The 18580-nt window shown below is 45.6% G+C and overlaps 1 protein-coding gene across 4 annotated transcripts in view; it reads right to left on the bottom strand.

Annotated features, from left to right (window-relative positions):
• The window catches only part of VPS13A (vacuolar protein sorting 13 homolog A), a 303373-nt gene that overhangs the window by 33823 nt on the left and 250970 nt on the right, over window positions 1–18580 (bottom strand). For all 4 annotated transcript variants that reach the window (XM_039545239.1, XM_039545242.1, XM_039545240.1 and 1 more), the window contains 7 exons: window positions 7849–7994; window positions 7660–7741; window positions 5981–6094; window positions 5473–5548; window positions 5189–5352; window positions 4829–4874; window positions 4384–4507 (listed from right to left, as the gene is read on the bottom strand). In XM_039545239.1, coding sequence (XP_039401173.1) covers window positions 4384–4507; window positions 4829–4874; window positions 5189–5352; window positions 5473–5548; window positions 5981–6094; window positions 7660–7741; window positions 7849–7994 — 752 coding nt within the window. The remainder of the gene's footprint in view (window positions 1–4383; window positions 4508–4828; window positions 4875–5188; window positions 5353–5472; window positions 5549–5980; window positions 6095–7659; window positions 7742–7848; window positions 7995–18580) is intronic.

Here is an 18580-nt window from a genome sequence, read left to right as displayed (position 1 = left end):
CTGAGAAAGGGGCGGGGGGGAGAGCCTCTCCAGGTTTATAAGTTAGACCCTGTATTTTTGCATCCTGGTAATACAGAGATAGTGTACTTTTTTCCCTTTCTTTGATAAAATCTTTTTTAGAACTTGATTGATTTCTTCCCTTGTTTGGATTTTCAGGGGAAAGGGAGGGGGAAAAAGTGAATCCCTCTTTGTTTGATTCAAGGAGTTTGAGTCAAGGTATCTCTCCTAAGCACTAGGAGAGGGGAGGAGGGAAATGGATTATTTCCCTTTGTGTTGAGATTCAAGATGTTTGGATCTGTGTTCCCCAGGGGAAGTTTTTGGGGGAACAGGGAGTGTGTCAGACACTTAAAACTTGACTGGTGGCAGCGAGAACCAGATCTAAACTAGGATTTTAGTTTAGAGGAGTCCATGCAGGTCCCCATCTTGTGAACGCTAAAGTTCAAAGTGGGGAATAAACCTATGATAGTCTGTCACCAAGGAAAGGGCTGGCTGAGGGCTGGCGAAGGGTACTCCCGCACAGACTTCCCGCGGGTCGGGCCACCACTGAAGGGAATCCAGCACCACTTGGGGAAGTGTCACCACCGAGTTCAGCGCGTCTCTGGTTGGTTGGTACACAGTCGCTAACCAGGACTGAAGAGGGCGCAGCCTGAGCCTGGCGTGGCTCACCATGTAGGTGCACGTAGCCATATGTCCCAGCAACTGGAGGCAGTTCCTCTCTGTGGTCGTTGGGAAACGGCGGAGACCGAGGATGATGTCGGACATGGACCGAAACCTGGCCTCCGGTAGGAATGCTCTGGCCTGCGTCGAGTCCAGAACTGCCCCTATGAACTCTATCCATTGGACAGGAGACAGGGTAGACTTGTTCAACAGGAGACCGAGTTCAAGGAAGGTCTGTCTGATAAAGACCACCTGAGCCTCCACCTGTGCCTTGGAGCAGCCCTTGATGAGCCAATCGTCCAGGTAGGGAAACACCTGAATTCCGTGCTTGCACACGAAAGCTGCTACAACTGCCATGCACTTTGTGAAGACCCCTGGGGCCATTGACAGGCCGAAAAGCAGGACTGTGAACTGGAGATGGGTGTTGCTCATTATGAGATAACGTCTGTGCTGAGGGATTATTGCGATATGAAAGTACGCGTCCTTCAAATCGAGGGCGGCCCACCAGTCTCCTGGATCCATGGAGGGGATGATGGAGGACAGGGAGACTATACAGAACTTGAGCTTCTTTATAAACTTGTTCAGATGCCGCAAGTCCAAAATGGGTCTGAGGCACCCTTTCACCTTCAGTATTAGGAAATACTGGGAGTAAAAACCTCTGCCCCTGAGTTCCTGAGGAACTTCCTCCACTGCTCCTACTATGAGGAGGGACTGCACTTCCAGAATTAGAAGTTGCTCATGAGAGCGGTCCCCGAAGAGGGACAGGGATGGGGGCTGGTGAGGCAGAGGGAGGAGAATTGGATAGAATATCCTCTCTCTACCGTGCGGAGCAGCCAACTGTCCGATGTGATTTGGGACCAGGCATGATAGAAGGGGGACAGACGTGACGAAAAGGTAGGGTTGGTAGGATCCAGCTTCCTGACAGGTAGGCCGTCCTCGACCGCACCATCAAATTTGGGGTCTAGGCCCCGACGGAGGCCGTGGCTGGCCGGACAACTGGCCGGAGGGCTGTTGTTGCCGCCTCCTGCTGTTTCTGCTTCGCCTACATGAGGGCTCCGGGTGGTACTGGGGCTGGTACGGCCGCGGAACTGGCTGCGGCCTGAATTGCCTGCATGGGGGGGCTGGGGTGTGCAAGCCTAGCGAGAGTAAGGTAACCCTTGAGTCCTTTAGGCTATAGAGCCTCTTGTCCATTTACTCGGAAAAGAGCATGAGCCCCTCGAAGGGGAGGTCCTGGATGGTCTGTTGGACCTCATGTGGAAGGCCTAAGACCTGAAGCCAGGCTCCTCGCCGCATGACCAGCCCGGTTGCCAGCGTGCGGGAGGCTGCATCCGCCGCATCCAGAGCTGCTTGGAGGGATGCCCAGGAAATTAGCTTCCCTTCCTCTACCAAAGCGGAAAATTCTGTTCGTGATTCCTGTGGGAGGAGTTCAGTGAACTTGGACAAGGCCGAGCACATGTTATGGCCATACCGGCTCACTATAGCCTCTTGGTTGGCTATACGTAGTTGCAGACCTCCCGTTGAGTACACCTTTCTACCAAAGAGGTCCAACTTCTTGGCCTCCCTGTTCTTTGGTGTAGACCCTTGGAAACCCTGATGCTCCCTTTGGTTGGCCGCATCCGCAACCAGAGAGTCCGGGGGAGGGTGGATATATAGGTGCTCATGGCCCTTGGAGGGTAGAAAGTAGCACCTCTGTCTTTTTGGCCATAGAGGCCAACAAAGCTGGCATCTGCAACAAGGTGCGGGACGTATCAGCTATCGTTCTGATCAACAGTAGGGCAACCCTAGACGGCCCGAGGGGGCCAGCATATCCACTACCGGATCTACATCCACCTATCTCCTCCATTTGGATCACTAGTCTCTGAGCGGCACACTTAAGAAGCTGCTCAAGCACCCGGTTGTCCTCTAGGGACGGTGCCGCTGAAGTTCCCGCAACTGCCTCATCTGGCGAGGCAGAGGAGGAGATCACCTGCACCTTCCTCTGTACCCTCAGACTCTGCAGGGTTCTGCAGCACATGGTACTCTGGTTGCGTGGCCGGTGCGGATGTAGGATACGGCACCGCAGCCGGTACTGGGGGGTGACGCTGAACGACGAGGTGTGCTGGGCAGTGCCTGCGGCATCGGAAACATGGTCCTCGTCGGTGCTGGTGTCTGACTAGGCGGTGACGGGTTCTGTTGTGGCACACTCCTGTCGGACAGTGGTGCCGGTGATGGAGGCATTTGCGCTGGAGCCCCCGACGTTAAGGAGACCAATGCAGACCTGGAGTGCGGGCCATACAACTGTCCCAGGGACTGATGGTAGGCCCAGGGATTCCAGAACGGCCACTGGGAGGGCGGCTGCCACTGTTGCTGCCACTGCGCCGGGTAAGGTCGTTGGCTTGCCTGAGAAGCTGACCTCCTGCTCCTCAATCTACTGGAGCAGTAGAATTCCATTTCTGAGTCCGAGGTCTCCAAATACGAGGACCGAGGGGGAGCAGTACCCACTGTTGCCAGGGAGCGGTGCCGCGAGGCTGGGGAGCGCTCTCTCTGCGCCGGTGCGGAACAGGGAGGGGACTGGGGTGACATCATGGCCGGCTTGCCCCTTGACTGGATCAGGTGTCGGGCCATGTCTTGCGACTCTTTCCACCAGTGCAGGGAGGCTGGCACCGGGAGGCTTAATAAGTCAGAGGCCGCCTTGAACACCTCCGGCATCAATGAGGGACGCACATCCTCATTGAAGTCCAGGGATCTGGACCGGTCCAGACTCGACCGCACCCCCACCGGGGCAGGAGTCAACAGGACCTTGGGAGGGTGCGATTGTGGCTCGACTTGTCCCACCGCAGTCATGGATGCTGCCGGCCTTTTAAGATCCTGTTGGGGCGATCAGTCCCTCATTGGACTCTTCTTTTTCGCGGCACCGGAGATGGCGATTGGTGCCGCATGGAGGCTGATTTTCTATGTCCTGGGTCTCTCCGGTGCCGGGACTTAGAGGTCTTAGACTGGGCCTCCTGTCTTGTTAGTGGCGCCGGATTGGCAGGCTCAGGGTCCAAGTGTGGCCATAAAGCCGCCTCCATTAGGAGCACTCAATCTCTGCTCTCTGTCCTTAAGAGTCCTGGGACGGAATCCCCTGCAGATACTGCACTGGTCTCTTTGGTGGCTCTCCCCGAGGCACCTCAAGCAGGACGAGTGCGGGTCACTCTTCTGTATGAACTTCCCGCAGTCCTTGCAGAGTTTAAAACCTGGGGACCCGGGCATGCCCCAGCGGGGCGAAGAGTACGTTGGGGGGGAAAACCCTCCAACAACTATTAACTATCTACAACTAACACTCTCAACTATGAAAGAGGAAACAACTATATACACTTAGACAAGACACTGCTAGGCTTGCTGCAAGAGCGAGCAAAGTTCCAGCTACCCGTCACCAGCGGTAAGAAAGAACTGAGGGGGTGGAGGGTTGGCGGGCCCCTATATAGTGCACCATGGAGGCGCCACGGCCGACCCTACGGACGCTACTAAGGGAAAATCTTCTGGCTGGTGTGCATGCAGCATGCACACACCTGCTTGGAATGCACATGAACAATCACTTGAAGAAGAACTATTTATCTGAAGCATTTGTGCCACTGGAGACAAATGATTAGGTGAAAGCTCCTGAAAAAGTACCAAGGCACAATTACAGAATATATTCATTTTTAGCATCAGTACCAGTCTTTCATGCTATTTGCTATTCTGTCTTTATTCTATTCTATATTGTACCTTTTAATACCCTGAAATGTGCTGCTTGCCATGTCTATGATTCCTCCAGTGGGCCTGGCTACTGCTCCCACTAAACCTTTCCCAACACCTTTGAAGAAACCGGCTGCTCCTTCTTTTTGGGCTCCTAGAAATAATTAAAAGAAAAACATCTTTCTGTAGTAATATTCATAAACCTTCTTTTCTAAATACTTGAAAACTTTAAACAATCACTATCACATTTTTCTACTTTCACTGATTTATAAAAAGCACAATTTAATTTACCCTAATAATTATTACACAATGATGTCATTACATAGGATGGTCCATCCAAAAATTAGTCAATCAAGTTTGAAGTATAAAACAAAAAGATTCATATCTGGTATGCAGTGTGTTTTGCAACCTATCTCAACAAATATTAGAATCAAGAACATATGCACTGCTGACACACAGCAAGAACTATACCTACCTCTTATTGGTTTTGTCACTATTCCTGTTATGCCACTAACAAAACCCTATGGAGAGAAACAGACAATTCTCACTTATGTGTTTTCAGAATGTATTTTTCTTACTTTATAAAAATTCTAATTGTGATTTAATGTAATTCAAAACATGAGTTCTGCTGGAGGTAATACTAAGGCCCATGTAAAATTAATGAAACAACCAATTCTCTTCACTGCTCCTATACCTCCTTTATAATTTGAATATATTTTCAGTTTACAATTACAACCGTACTTTGGCAATAAGTTTACAAGAGCACGATTAAAATAAAGTCTATATAGATAAATTGGATGAAGTTGCTTATTTTTTCTAAAGTGATATTTCTTACAGACACTAGGCCTTTCCCTCCACGAGTGATGCCCTCTCTAAGACCAGTTGGTTGTTTATTCATGGTTTCCCTTCTCTTCTGCTGGTAGTCTTCATCCATAGTTATTGCTGCTACTCCTTTAGCCATAGCACTAGTGATTCTTGATGCAGCACCAGCTAATCCACCTATGGAAAAAAGTAAAGATTATGTAAAAGTGAAACAAACTACTTAACACAATCACAGTACACAAGATTACATGGTCACTATTAATCAAAAGATAAAAATATAAACATATTACAGCTTACCTACAGCTCCCCCTACTAGTGCTTTAAGACCGAGTGCCATTCCCTCTACAAATTCTTCAGGACCCTGGATGGCTCCCTAAGGGGTGGGGGGGCAGAAAGGTGTATCAAAAAAAGGAAATAATCTTATTTGAAAAAAAGTAATTTATCTGAATGTCATATTTTATATAAAAAGTATACTTTAACAATATAACAAAATTCAGCCACGCTTTCTTCTAATTGTTATGGCCTTGATATTCTTTAGAATAAATTAGTGTAAAGAATAGTCTCTTGTCAGAAGTATGAAAAGGCTGTTCCCTTCTTGCATTTACACAAATTTTTGCTATAATTTTTCCTGATTAGTATTACACTAGGATTTGGCAGAACTGAATGCATCTCCTAGAAATGGCATTTAAAAGTCTAAGCCTGATTTTAAAATGAAAGCGCCTTACAATATATCTACATTTCAAACAACATCTAAGTAGCTTACCAACTATATTATGTTTCATAAGATGCTAAATGGCAGTTTTACCTGGTAAGGTTCATAGAAGAATGCTTCCACTCCTTCAGACAAGTCTCTTATGAATCCAAATGGATTGCCCAAAACATCAAGGCCAAGAATAAGAACATACATTTGTTTAATGGCCTAAAATGAAAATAATTTTGAAGTAAAAACATTACAAAAGTATATGGTTTGCATAGAAATTTTACTTTAACAAATAAGGTATATTTTTCATTCAATATTAGATGAGTGGTTTCTAGCTGGAATATAGTAATGTACTTTAAGATTCACAATTACATATAGTGTTTCCAGACAAAAACTATGCTAAAATGGAGTTAAAGGTTAAGAGTACAGATCAGTGATTCAGGGTAAAAATATTTCAGGTATGTTAAAATTGTCCCCAAAAACAAAGAGAACTCACATAATTCAGGGTTATGGTTAAATTTAAAAAGAAATCTGAATATAATAAAAATTGGAAATACACTCTTATGGCAGCCAAACAACCTTAACTCTACCTTGGAGTGATACCATGAAGTAACCACACAATTATGACTAATGCATATTAGTGTTTGTCATCCCAGAATAGATGAAAGAGACATATTTGCATATTTCTTTTTCTCACTGTATCACTACAAGGCAGAGTTAAGATTGTTTGGGTGCCTTGGTAGGAAAGTTGAGTAAAGGTTGTTTCTCCCTTGGCAGGAACTATCATGTCCTTTGTCAAGAATATCACTGCTGTATCACACTGATATGTAATTGGATAAAAAATGTAGGGAAAGATAGCGAGCGGAATTCAAACCTTCTTGCTGAGGATAGGGAGAGTCAGAAAGGATGTCAGATTTCTTGCCATGTCAGAGTTAAGCACTCTGGTCCTCTTCTTTTTAGAGGCTGGCCAAGCTGGGGATGAATTTTTAGATTTGCCTCTAAGGAGTGCTTGATTAACAAGGATGAACCAGCTTGTTGAGTCTCAAGTGCTGAACAACACTGACCCACTCCTGTGGCAGTCTCTGGAGGCATCTCATCTGGGAAATGCAGAGACCTTAACAAAACCATTGGACTGGGGAGAAGTCACAGTTCAGAAGTTACTGAATTTGAGATAAAACACTCAGAGCCTGGTGTTACTTCTGTTTTACTTCATACAATCCATTTCAGTGTGATACCCTGTTACTCACTGCACTCTTTACCCATCGATACTCTATACAGCTGATTCTGCCACCCTTACTCATATCAAGAAATATCTTACTCTGAGTAGTACCTTTGCAATCAATGGGACTATTGCATTCAACATAAACGTCACAGAATCTGCTTCACAAAAAACAGTATCAGTTTCCCTGTTCAGTATGTTTATCAGTTTGGGTGGCTCAACACTTTTAAGTCATAGAAAATGGAATTGTAAATTCAAAAAATGGCAGTATAGCTTGGGGCAAATATTAAACTATTTTTTATTAAATGTGGCTAGATTTAAAACTGGTATCCTATTAAGCTGAGGTGATATTTAGCCTTATTTTAAGAATAGTTTTCTAAAAATACTAGTCATAATCTAGGTTACTAGCCTGTTTCCAACCAAATATTTTCATTTCACTTCCCTTCTTTAACAAGTGTGCATATAAACATACAAACCAGAAAAGAACACAGTACATTGACATGTAGCTCCAGCATATAATATAATGTATTTAAACAAAGTAGTACACAAATTAATTTAGACTAACCTGTTTTGAATAATGCGTAATAACTGCTGATTGTAGTTGCTGTGTCGTACAGAAGTGATAGCGGAGTTCGAAGAAAGCCAACCTAAAAGAAGTCCACATTATTTAGAGCAGAACAAAATGAATTTCCCTGTGTTGAAAGTGCTAATTTAATACTGATAAATAAGTTATAAAACTATACAGTCAACATACTTGAAGACAACATCTTGTACATCTGTGAGTGTAGCACCAATACTCTTCAGCAGAAGGTTCACGGACTGAACTGGAATCAGTTCATGCTGTCTTTCTTCTTTGTTGCTATCTTCTCCACCCGTGCTCAGTGAGAAACTTAAATGTAACTGAAAGAATGAGAATGAGCATGTAGAACTCCACATTTGATTGGATACTACCTTAATAACGCTTTAACAACAAGTCATTAGCTGTCATTAGTATATGCTATTTCCTAATCTTGACTGACTCCATCCTAATCAGAAAGTTTCCTGCTAATATCACACAGCAAACAAGACCAGAAAGCCTAAAGCAGAATTTTTCTGGAAGAGCAGAATCTGCCCTCTCTCTCATTAAGACTTTTGCACTCTGAACCAAATATTTTTTTAAAGGAAAAGAGGAATTATCGACACGGCACTTGATTAAGGAATTGACTGACTCCTACTTCATAAAAGAGTGACATTCAAAAAAATGTATTCATGTCTAGTGTAAAGCAACATTCTGACAAGCAGCAAATTAGAGGGTAAGAAAAGATAAAAAAAAATGACCTAATACAATATTTAGAAATAACAGCAGCAATTGAGTAAAGCACACAGTAAAACATAGTGAACACGCAAAGACCCAGAAAAGCTAAAGCAGAAATTTTCTGGAAGGCACTCTGAACCAAATATTTTTTTAAAGGAAAAGAGGAATTATCGACACGGCACTTGATTAAGGAATTGACTGACTCCTACTTCATAAAAGAGTGACATTCAAAAAAATGTATTCATGTCTAGTGTAAAGCAACATTCTGACAAGCAGCAAATTAGAGGGTAAGAATGAAGATAAAGAAAATGACCTAATACAATATTTAGAAATAACAGCAGCAAATTGAGTAAAGCACACAGTAAAACATAGTGAACACCTGTGTAGACGTGATTCAATCACGAAAAAAAACCCAAACCCATTAACAGACAAAACATTTTGTTCTTTGACTGATTAAATCCAGTTTATAAGCAAATTGCATACTTATAGCAGTCCTGTCCCCCACTCACAAAAGGGATTTTAAAGAAAGAACTGCTCCAAGCATTCTGCACCTCAAGACTGTACCCACCAATGCACAAGAGAAACTGACTTCTTGGCATTCTGATTCTCTGCAAAATTGTCATTAGGTTTAATACTCCTTAGTGGTATACGGAAGTTTACCATTAGTCTGCTTCCAATAGAGACCTAAGGACCTATTAACCTTGAATTAATGGAGAAAAGCCTCATTGGGATGGGCAAGTGCATTAGAAGAACGGATGACAGTCTCACTAAGGTAGACACAGATACCACCTTGGAGAGAAGCATCCAGTTAGTGTGTAGCACCCTCCCAACTTTGTAAATTTTGATATACATGTGGATCAGCCACTGGAATTTGAAGCCCAATCACTCTATGAAGTCATTGACACTAGCAAAATAATTTTTCATGTAAGAAATTTAATAAAATAGAAACTAACTGTTTCAAGATAAGGTTTCATCAGCTTTGTAAGGACCATATTACTATGTTATGACACAAGAAGCTTTTAAATGCAGGTTTTGAAAGTGTCAAGCCACACATGGACCTGACAATAATGGACTGAAGCGACACTGGCCTACCTTCAATTTAGTAATATGCTGAAATGGCTACCAAATATACCTGGAGTTAGTCTAGGTAAGCTGGATGCATACCTAACCAGTATGACCTGGAAGTTCATTTTTAATTGTAGATTGTTCCCAAACTTTCACCAGGCCAGAAAGGCCCAAGGCTAGTCTGTAATATACACGAACACTGGAGTCCATGGGTTGGCTTACTTCCATTGGGATCTCAGGGTCTTGTGGAGAAATACCACAGGGACTACAAATACTGTTGCAGTTTTACCATATGCAACATTCATACAGGGTCATCCCTACCTATGATGGTGCTCTATGCAGCCCGAGCACCTGCACACCCCCCCCCCATGGGGGGAGCAACCGCTCAGCTCGGGGGCCGGGCCCTCCGTGGGGGGGGGGCTGCGCTAAAGGGCTGCAAGGCCACGGGGGCAGGGTGGCCCAGTGCAGCGGGGGGAATTACTGGGGGTCCTGGCGCCAGCAGCAGGAGGCGGGCCCACCCCCTGCACTCACTGGTGGCAGTGGGAAGCAGAGCGACCTGGCCCCAACCCACTCCACTCCACTCCCCCAGCTCCCAGCCCTGTTGCTTGGGGGAAGGGGCTTGGAGGAAGGGGTCAGGCCAACCCCTGCACTCACTGGTGGTAGCAGTGGGAAGCAGAGCAACGCAGCTGGGAGTTGGCGGAAAGGAGTGGGCTGAGGCCGGGTCGCTCTGCTTCCCACCGCTGCCGCTGGTGAGAGCGGGGGTGGGCCAGACCCCTTCTGCCGTAGTATCCCTGCTAATACTACGGGCCACGTTGCTCGGGGGCAAGGGTCTGGGGAAAGGGGTCAAATGGGGGCACGTGGGGGCGGAGCAGGGGGGCTGGCTGGGGGATGGGGTTGGCTGCTGGAGCCAGTGCCGCATATGCAGCATATAACTGTCTAGGGCACCATGAAATTTGGTGACCCAAATTATGTGGTCCCCTAGGCAGCTGTGTATTTTGCGTATGCCTAAGGATGGCCCTGCATTCATATAATGGTCTGAACTGTCAAATAGTGGTTCTTTTAGACTCTGACAGTCTGGTAATTGCCCTGGATCTTGTTCTGGAGCAGATGGATTTGAGTTGTGCTGTGTCTAGCAGGATCCTATGTAATCCAATTGTCTGCTTGGCACAAGTTAGATCTTTGAGTTTTATTAAGAACCCTAGTGATGTCACTGGTGACACGGATTCACCTTCTGACACATTTTAGAGTAAAGTTCTGGATAAACCAATCATCCAAGAAGGGAAATAGATATCTTCCTGACTGTGTAGACAGGACATGACTACCATCAATCATTTATTTACTAATGATAGCCCAAATGGCAAGACATGAAATTGGGAGTGCTGTTGCCTAGGACAAATTTGAGATACTTCAGGTGCTTGGACAGTATCGCATTGTACATGCATGTATCTGCAAAGGTTCAAAAACACACATATACACCTCTACCCCGATATAATGCCACCCGATATAACACGAATTCAGATATAACGCGGTAAAGCAGTGCTCCGGGGGGAGCGGGGCTGCGTGCTCTGGCAGATCAAATCAAGTTCAAGATAATGCGGTTTCACCTATAACACGGTAAGATTTTTTGGCTTCTGAGGACAGCATTATATCGAGGTAGAGGTGTATATAGTTAGTCACCTTCCTCTACAAAGGGCATGATGGTACCCAGGCTGATCATCTTAACTTTTATTTTTTAAATAAACAACATTCAGATATTGATTCATTTCCCTGAGGTCCTGAGTGAAGTGGAGACCTTCTGTCTTTTTTAGGAAGTGCCTGGAATAAAATCTCTTCCCTATTTTGACTTGTGGCATGAACTCAAAGGTTCCCTTTCTAAGGGTACATCTTTGCTACCCACCATATTGGCGGGTAGCAATCGATTTCTCAGAGTTCGATATATCGCGTCTCATCTAGACGCGATATATCGAACTCCGAACGCGCTCCCGTCGACTCCGGAACTCCACCACCGCGAACGGCGGTGGCGGAGTCGACGGGGGAGCCGCGGACGTCGATCCCGCGCCGTGAGGACGGGTAAGTAATTCGAACTAAGGTACTTCGACTTCAGCTACGCTATTCGCGTAGCTGAAGTTGCGTACCTTAGATCGAACCCCCGCCCCCAGTGTAGACCAGGCCTAAGAAGGGATTGGAAATTTCTTCTGAATATGCTGATATGGAAGATCCTAAGAAAATTCTTGGGCGAGTAATGTGTGTACATGTGTACACATATTATTTAGCACCATCTGGAAGTGCATCTAAAACCTGAATACTCAAAAATCTGGGGCCTCAGAGTGCGGGATTGGGTGGGCAAAAGGCACCAAGTCTGCCTCTAATTGGGAGAAAGTGGCAGCCACATAAGGTTTTACTGCTTATGGAAATGGGGCGTTGGTCCCTTTGGCCTCTGGTGCTGGCGAGTCCAATATCCTACGGATTGGAAGTACTGAACTATTTCCTTGAAGCCAATTGGGAACAAGTAGGCTGGCTTATGAAGAGCTTTTCCTTCCCCCTACTTTCCAAAAAGATTCTTTTTTCTGTTTGGTATGTCCTTGAGATTCCCCTGGACCTCCTAGTGGGAGCTGGATGCAGAGGCAGTTTTCTTTGCCACCGTATCACCTACATCAAAGTTTGTCAAACCTATGCTTGTCCTGGAGAGGCTCCCATGTGTTGATCTCTGACCTGATCTTGGAACGTCAATAGTGTTGGGTAATATATAATCTGCTAAACAGGCATACAGAAATAATAGTGGAAGTTACTGAAGCTGTATCAGCCAGTAGAACCAAAATATATGTATTAAAAATAGGCTTAGCTATAGGTCTTAAGCTTTAAGTGTTAAGGGTTTAGAGTGAGGCCTAGCAGAAGTTGGCAGCTGGCATAAATCAGCATGAGTATTATGCACTTGATCAAAGATTATAAAATAATACAAGTTTGACCTAAGATTATAAAATTTAACAATATGTATCATGTGATAATTTAGAAATGCATTGTATGAAAAACAGGTAACCACAAACATATCTTAGGGGCTTTTTGCAACAAGAGCTAACCGCACCGATGTATTGAAACTATTGGGAAAGAAACTGATGCAAATCATCGGGTTAACTTTTGGAAATGTAATGTACTGTCAACCGAATACCACATACGGACAACCATGACCCTAAAATTAGTCTCTCAAATATGAATAGGTAATCAGGTATGATCCCGGACTTATGTGAGTGGAATGGAAAATGATATATAAAAGGTTGTCACAAGCCAATCCCTAGAGCAGGGGTCTCAAACTCAAATGAACACGAGGGCCACATGAGGACTAGTACACTGGCCTGAGGGCCGCGTTACTGACACCTTCCCCTCACCGCCGTTGGCCCCACCTCCACTCCACCCCTTCCATGAAGCCCTGCCCCGCCTCTTCCCACCCCTTCCCTGCCCCCATTCCAACCCCTTCCCTGAAATCCCCACCCCAACTCCATCCCCTCCCTGCCCCCAGAGGGTGCAGGAGAGATCAGGGGTACGGCAGGGGGGTCAGAGCAGGGGATCGGGGTGCAGGAGGGGTGCGGCAGAGAGCTCAGGGAAGGGGGTTAGGGTGCAGGAGGGGTGCGGGGTGCAGCAGGGGGCTAAGGGAAGTGGGTTGGGGTGCAGGAGGGGTGTGGCAGGGGGTCAGGACAGGGGGTTCGACTGCAGGAAGGGTTCGGGGGGCGGGCTCTGGCCCGGCGCGCTCCGGGGGCAGGGCAGGCTCCCTGCCTGTCTGCCCTGCCCCTGCGCCGTTCCAAGAAGTGGCTGGAAAGTGGGGGAGCAGGGATATGGGGGGAGTGTTGCTGTTGCTTCAGGAACCGCCCCCAGCATCTCCCATTGGCCAGGAACAGGGAACCGCAGCCAATGGGAGCTGCTGGAGGCAGTTCCTGAAACAACAGCAACACACACACCCTTGCCTCTTCTCCCGCAGGTTTCGTCCGCTTCCTGGAGCGGCGCGGGGGCAGGGCAGGGAGGCTGGGAGGGAGCCTGCCCTGCCCCCGGTACGTGTTGGGCCGGGGCCACTCTAGCTAAATGCTGGAGGAGGGCGGGGGGGGGAGGGGGCTGAAAGGACCTCGCAGGCCACAGAAAATAACCGTGTGTTTGAGACCCCTGCACCTAGATCCACTCAGATGACAACATGGGGCAACCAGGTAGGAAGCCTGGCCCAGTGCCTTGCTCTTAGGGTGAGCTTCCCTAGCTGTTTCATCCATCATCTTTTTTCCATAAGGTTGTAAGTATGCACAATTCAGGAAACCACCATAGTTATGTATGTTGATTTTTCTATTATTTCTATTATATTTGTGTGCATTAAGGCTCATAAAATTTGAGTGTATTTTACCACTCATCATCTTAACTCTAATTAGCTATCTGAATAAAGAAACTGTTACTTGTGACAGGTGCACTTTGCACTCTAAATTAATCCATGATTTACACATTATGTCGTTGGAGACACAAGTGGGTGAAGTAATATCTTTTATTGGACCAATTTCTATTGGTGAAAGAGACCAGCTTTTGAGCTTACATAAAGCTCTTCTAGAGCACTTGAGTGGTTCTCAACCAGGGGTACACATACCCCTCAGGGTACACAGAGGTCTTCCAAGGGTACATCAACTCAACTAGATATTTGCCTAATTTTACAAAGACTATATAAAAAGCCCTAGTGAAGTCAGTACAAACTAAAATTTCATACAATGACTTGTTTATATTGCTGTATACAATGAAATGTAAGTACAATAATTATATTCCAATTGATTTTATAATTATATGGTAAAAATAAGAAAATAAGCAATTTTTCAGTAATAGTGTGCTGTGACACTTTTGTGTTTTTATGTCTGATTCTGTAAGCAAGTAGTTCTTAAGTGAGGTAAAACCTGGGGTACGCAAGACAAATCAGACTCCTGAAAGGAGTAGTCTGGAAAGGTTGAGAGCCACTGTCTACTGGATAAGAGAACTGACTCAACTGTACCCAAGAAGGTCAATTCCATGCTTGGGAGTCATTGAGCAGCCATGATCTCAGACTGAGGGAGAAGAGATTGGGAAGGATGAGTGTCCCTGAATTCTATGTCAAGAGGTCCTTCATGATAGGAAGACTGAGGAGTGTCACCTCTGAAAGGTGGATAAAGGTTTCAGTACCACACCTGCCTTGGCCAAACAGATGCTGTGAGGATAGCTTTTGCTCCTTTTCAGCGCAGCTTGAGAAGGCTCTTGAGGATTAGTGGTATAGGTGGGTAAGCATAAAGAAGGGAATGGGGCCACGGCATTATCAGAGAATCCCCAAGAGAGCTGGGGCCATAATCTCCCTTGGAGCAGAACAGACAACATTTTGTGTTGTTCACAGTGGCAAAGAGGTCGACTTGTGGTATGTCCCAGATCTGGCAGATGCTGCAGAAGACAGTGTCTTTGAACTTCCACTTTGCCAAAAGTGTCTGTTAAAGGAGCCTGCAATTGTATTCTGGAGGCATGGTAAATAGACTGCTGATATTTCGATCTGATGGGAGATGCACCAGTTCCACACCCCTAGCAACTACGTGCATGACGACTGGAATAATGCACATAATGCCCTGGCGGTAGATGTAATACATTTCTGCCCCGTTGTCCAGCCTTACTTTGAGTGATCTCATATGGCTTGAAGGAAGTGTTGGCAAGCATATCATACTGCTCTTTACTGCCATACTGCTCTTACTGCCAGAATATTGATCCGGAGGGCCAATTTCCATCCCAACCATTTGCACTGTGCTGTGTTTCCCTGTAGGTGAACTCCCATCCTAACAGAGATGCACCTGTTGTGAGGGTCTTCAAAGGTGCTAGCTGTAAGAATGTGCGTTTTTCCACCAAGTAAGAGAGTCCAACACTTCCCCAGGCATGGTGACATATCTGGAGAGGCTGTGTCTGGAGGATACACTGCTCTTATCTATGTCTGAAGGCATCTGAGGTGCATCCTCACATGGGAAGCCACCTACTTGGAGGCCGACATGTCACTCTGAGATCAGGCAGGACAGGATGGAGAATCTCTCCTTGGGTGGGTAGACGCTTTCTGTTGTGGAGTCTAGAGTAGCTCCTATGAAGTCTACTCTCTATACTGGAGTGAGCATGGATTTCTTGTGGTTGATACAAAGGCCCAGAGATTGGAATAGTGTTAGTTTCCCTGCACTTTGCTGAATGGACCTCTTGAGGCATTCAGCCTCTGAGAACCCAGTTGTCCAAGTATGGGAATACTGATATTTCCCTGGTGGATCTAAGCTGCTACCTTTGTTTGCCAACTCCCTTGGGCCTGTGGGGAATCTGAAGGACAGAACTCAATATTGATAGCAATCTGCCCCTATTACAAAGCATAGAAAGCACTTGTGTGAGGGATGGATGGCTACATGAAAGTAGGCATACTGTAGATTAAGGGCAATGAACCAGTCTTCTGGATTTAAGGATGGGTTTATGGTAGCTAATGTCACCGCTCTGAAGTACTGTGCTAGGACACAGTTGTTCAAATTCCTGAGGTCTCCACCCTTTGTCTTTCTTGGGAACAAGGAAGTAATTGGATTAGAACAATGAACCTCTGGTGGGACTGGCTCTATTGTTTTCAAAAGGAGGAGAGAATAAACTTCCTATTTTAGGAGTTCCCCATGAGAAGGGTCCCTGAAGTGGGATGGTGTGGGGTGACAGGAGGGATGGAATGAAAGTATATAGAGTAACTCACTTTGACTACCTCCAATATCCACTTGTCTGAGGTAAGAGATTCCCAGGCAGGTAAGTAGTGGGATAGTCGGTTTCCAAAATGGGGGTAAGTGGCACAGCAACTGATTCAGTGAAGTGGGTTGCTTGATGCTCACGATCCAGGCATCAAAAGTGCCTCTTCCAGGGCGGGGCTGATTGAGCAGAAGTAGGGGTGAGTGGCCTCTGTTTTTGTGGTTTGGGCTTTCAATGGAAGGGCTCTTGGGGCTTAGGGAAAGTGTACTGATGGTACTGGAATAGTCTCAATCTTTGAAAAGTTTGGGACCTATCACAGCACCTTTGATCTGCAGGCATATAAATCCCCAGTGACAGCTATGTTGTTCTGGGTGTAGAGTGGAGTCCATGTGCCCACTGAAGAGCTTAGGCCCTTCAAACGGAAGGTAATCAAAGGTGGTTAGTACATCTTTTGGAAGACCAGAGAAGTGGAGCCAGGATGCTCTTCTCATGACCACCACCATGGCCATGGATTTACGCTAGTGGGATTTGAAGAGAGTCTGCTTGCCACTTCATGAGGTCCTCGAAGGTTTTAAAATCATCAGTATGGGAGGGTGGTGATGGCATTACTGCCTCATCTGGAGATGAAGAGGACTTTATAGAGGGAGGCAAGATCTCCTCAGTCTAAAACTCTCACTCTTCCTGTTCATCATCTGGTACTGGACAAGTGTGCAGTATGAGGTGTGCAGTACCAGAGCACTATCTGCAAGTCAATAGCTGGTACACTACCAGTGGTTGCCAGTGCTTTTTCTTAGGTACCGGATAGAACTGGTTGCTGCAGTGAACCCATGGGTCCCAGTAATCCCACTGGGGAGGGGGAATAAGGGAAGGGACAATCATAGTCACTGTGTCTATGATGTTTAATAGGTTTCCTAGGTTCCTCTTAATGAAAAGGACTCAGAAGAGTAGGGTAGTACAGTATCGGAATTGGTCTTGGTACTGAGATCTCTGAATCTGATGAAACCTTCCCTGGGTTTTATGGGGTGATACGCTGCTCTTCTTCATTTCCTTGCTTGGAGAGGTATGTTTCCTCTTCTTTAGAGATCTTTCGCCAGGGCCATAGACAAAGGAGCAACAGGGACCTGAGACATTAAATCTGCCCTTGAAACCCAGATAAACCTTGCATTAAAAAGGTTGTGGGAGTCCCCCAAACAGGGAAGGCAACTGGAGTGTCCATCACTGTGGGGAAAGGACCTGTGGCAGGTCTGACAAGGCTCAAATCCTTGGGTATGGGGCATAACAAGCTGTGCTCCAGCATTAATGACAGGTCCAAGAAGAGGAGGGGGGAGATAAAAGCGCCCTTCCCAGAAGTACAACAGTGCTAAATAAAATAAAAGGAGTAAAGAAATGAAAATAGAGAAATTATAATAAATGAAGTAAATAAGAAAATAAGATAAAAAGTCAAAGGTGAAATGTGGGAAGCTGAATACAGTGGACAGCAGAATGCTCTGTCTCAAGCTATTGGGGTTGAGAAGGAACTGAGTGGCAGAGGACTCATGCCTCCTTTCATTTGTTCCCCATACAGGTATTTGTAAACTACAGTGAGATCAGCACTAACCTTCTCTTTGATAAGCTAAATAGACTGAGCTCCTTGAATCTTTCACTGGATCTAAACACTATAATGTTTTCTAATCCTTTAATCACTCTTGTGGCTCTTCTCTGAATCATCTCTAATTTTTCAATAACCTTTTTGAACTGTAGACATCAGGACTGGCCAAACAATTTAGAGGTAGAGACTGGCAAGGTACAAAACTAGCAAGTAAAAAGATGTATGAACTAGATCCATACACAGCAGACTGCAGCAAGCAATTCCTTCTCTAACCATGGCGACAAAAGAACTGGCTTGAAATATCCGTCACTGCAACTGAATACCTAAGGATGTAGTGACAGAAAGGATCATAACTGGTACTCTACCATCCACTACTGCTTCCCCATACAGTCTAACACCTCAGATCTAAAGGAACTTTGCAAGTGTTATGCTAAGGAGTGCAAGTCCAAGTATTGAGAATCCTGTGTGTATGGGTTCTTAAGAGAAAGATTTCTTTCCCCAGCCTTCAGTGTGTCTGGATACATACTTTACATTGCAAGTCTGAAATGCACCAGCTTTTGGGAAGCAAGAGAAAAACCTGCCAGATACATTTAATCTCACAAAATTCTTAGAAGATAGAGGGAACTGTAGGTTGGGGGAGGCTGTTAGATGTTAACAACAGTTGTGATACAGACAATCACATGAAAAAGAAAATGTCAGGGAATTGTAAAGGATGACAGTAGTGATGTTTGTTAGAACTGAACCTTTTGATATGCTGAAATGTCCACACAGTATCAGGCGAAACCCTCCTTATACATATTGGTGGAAATGCTAAGTTCA

The sequence above is a fragment of the Mauremys reevesii genome, linkage group 6 (assembly GCF_016161935.1).
Source record: "Mauremys reevesii isolate NIE-2019 linkage group 6, ASM1616193v1, whole genome shotgun sequence".
In the NCBI taxonomy this organism is placed as follows: domain Eukaryota; kingdom Metazoa; phylum Chordata; order Testudines; family Geoemydidae; genus Mauremys; species Mauremys reevesii.
Note: the sequence above shows the minus strand (reverse complement) of the source record. Positions and strands in the feature narration are given on the sequence as shown.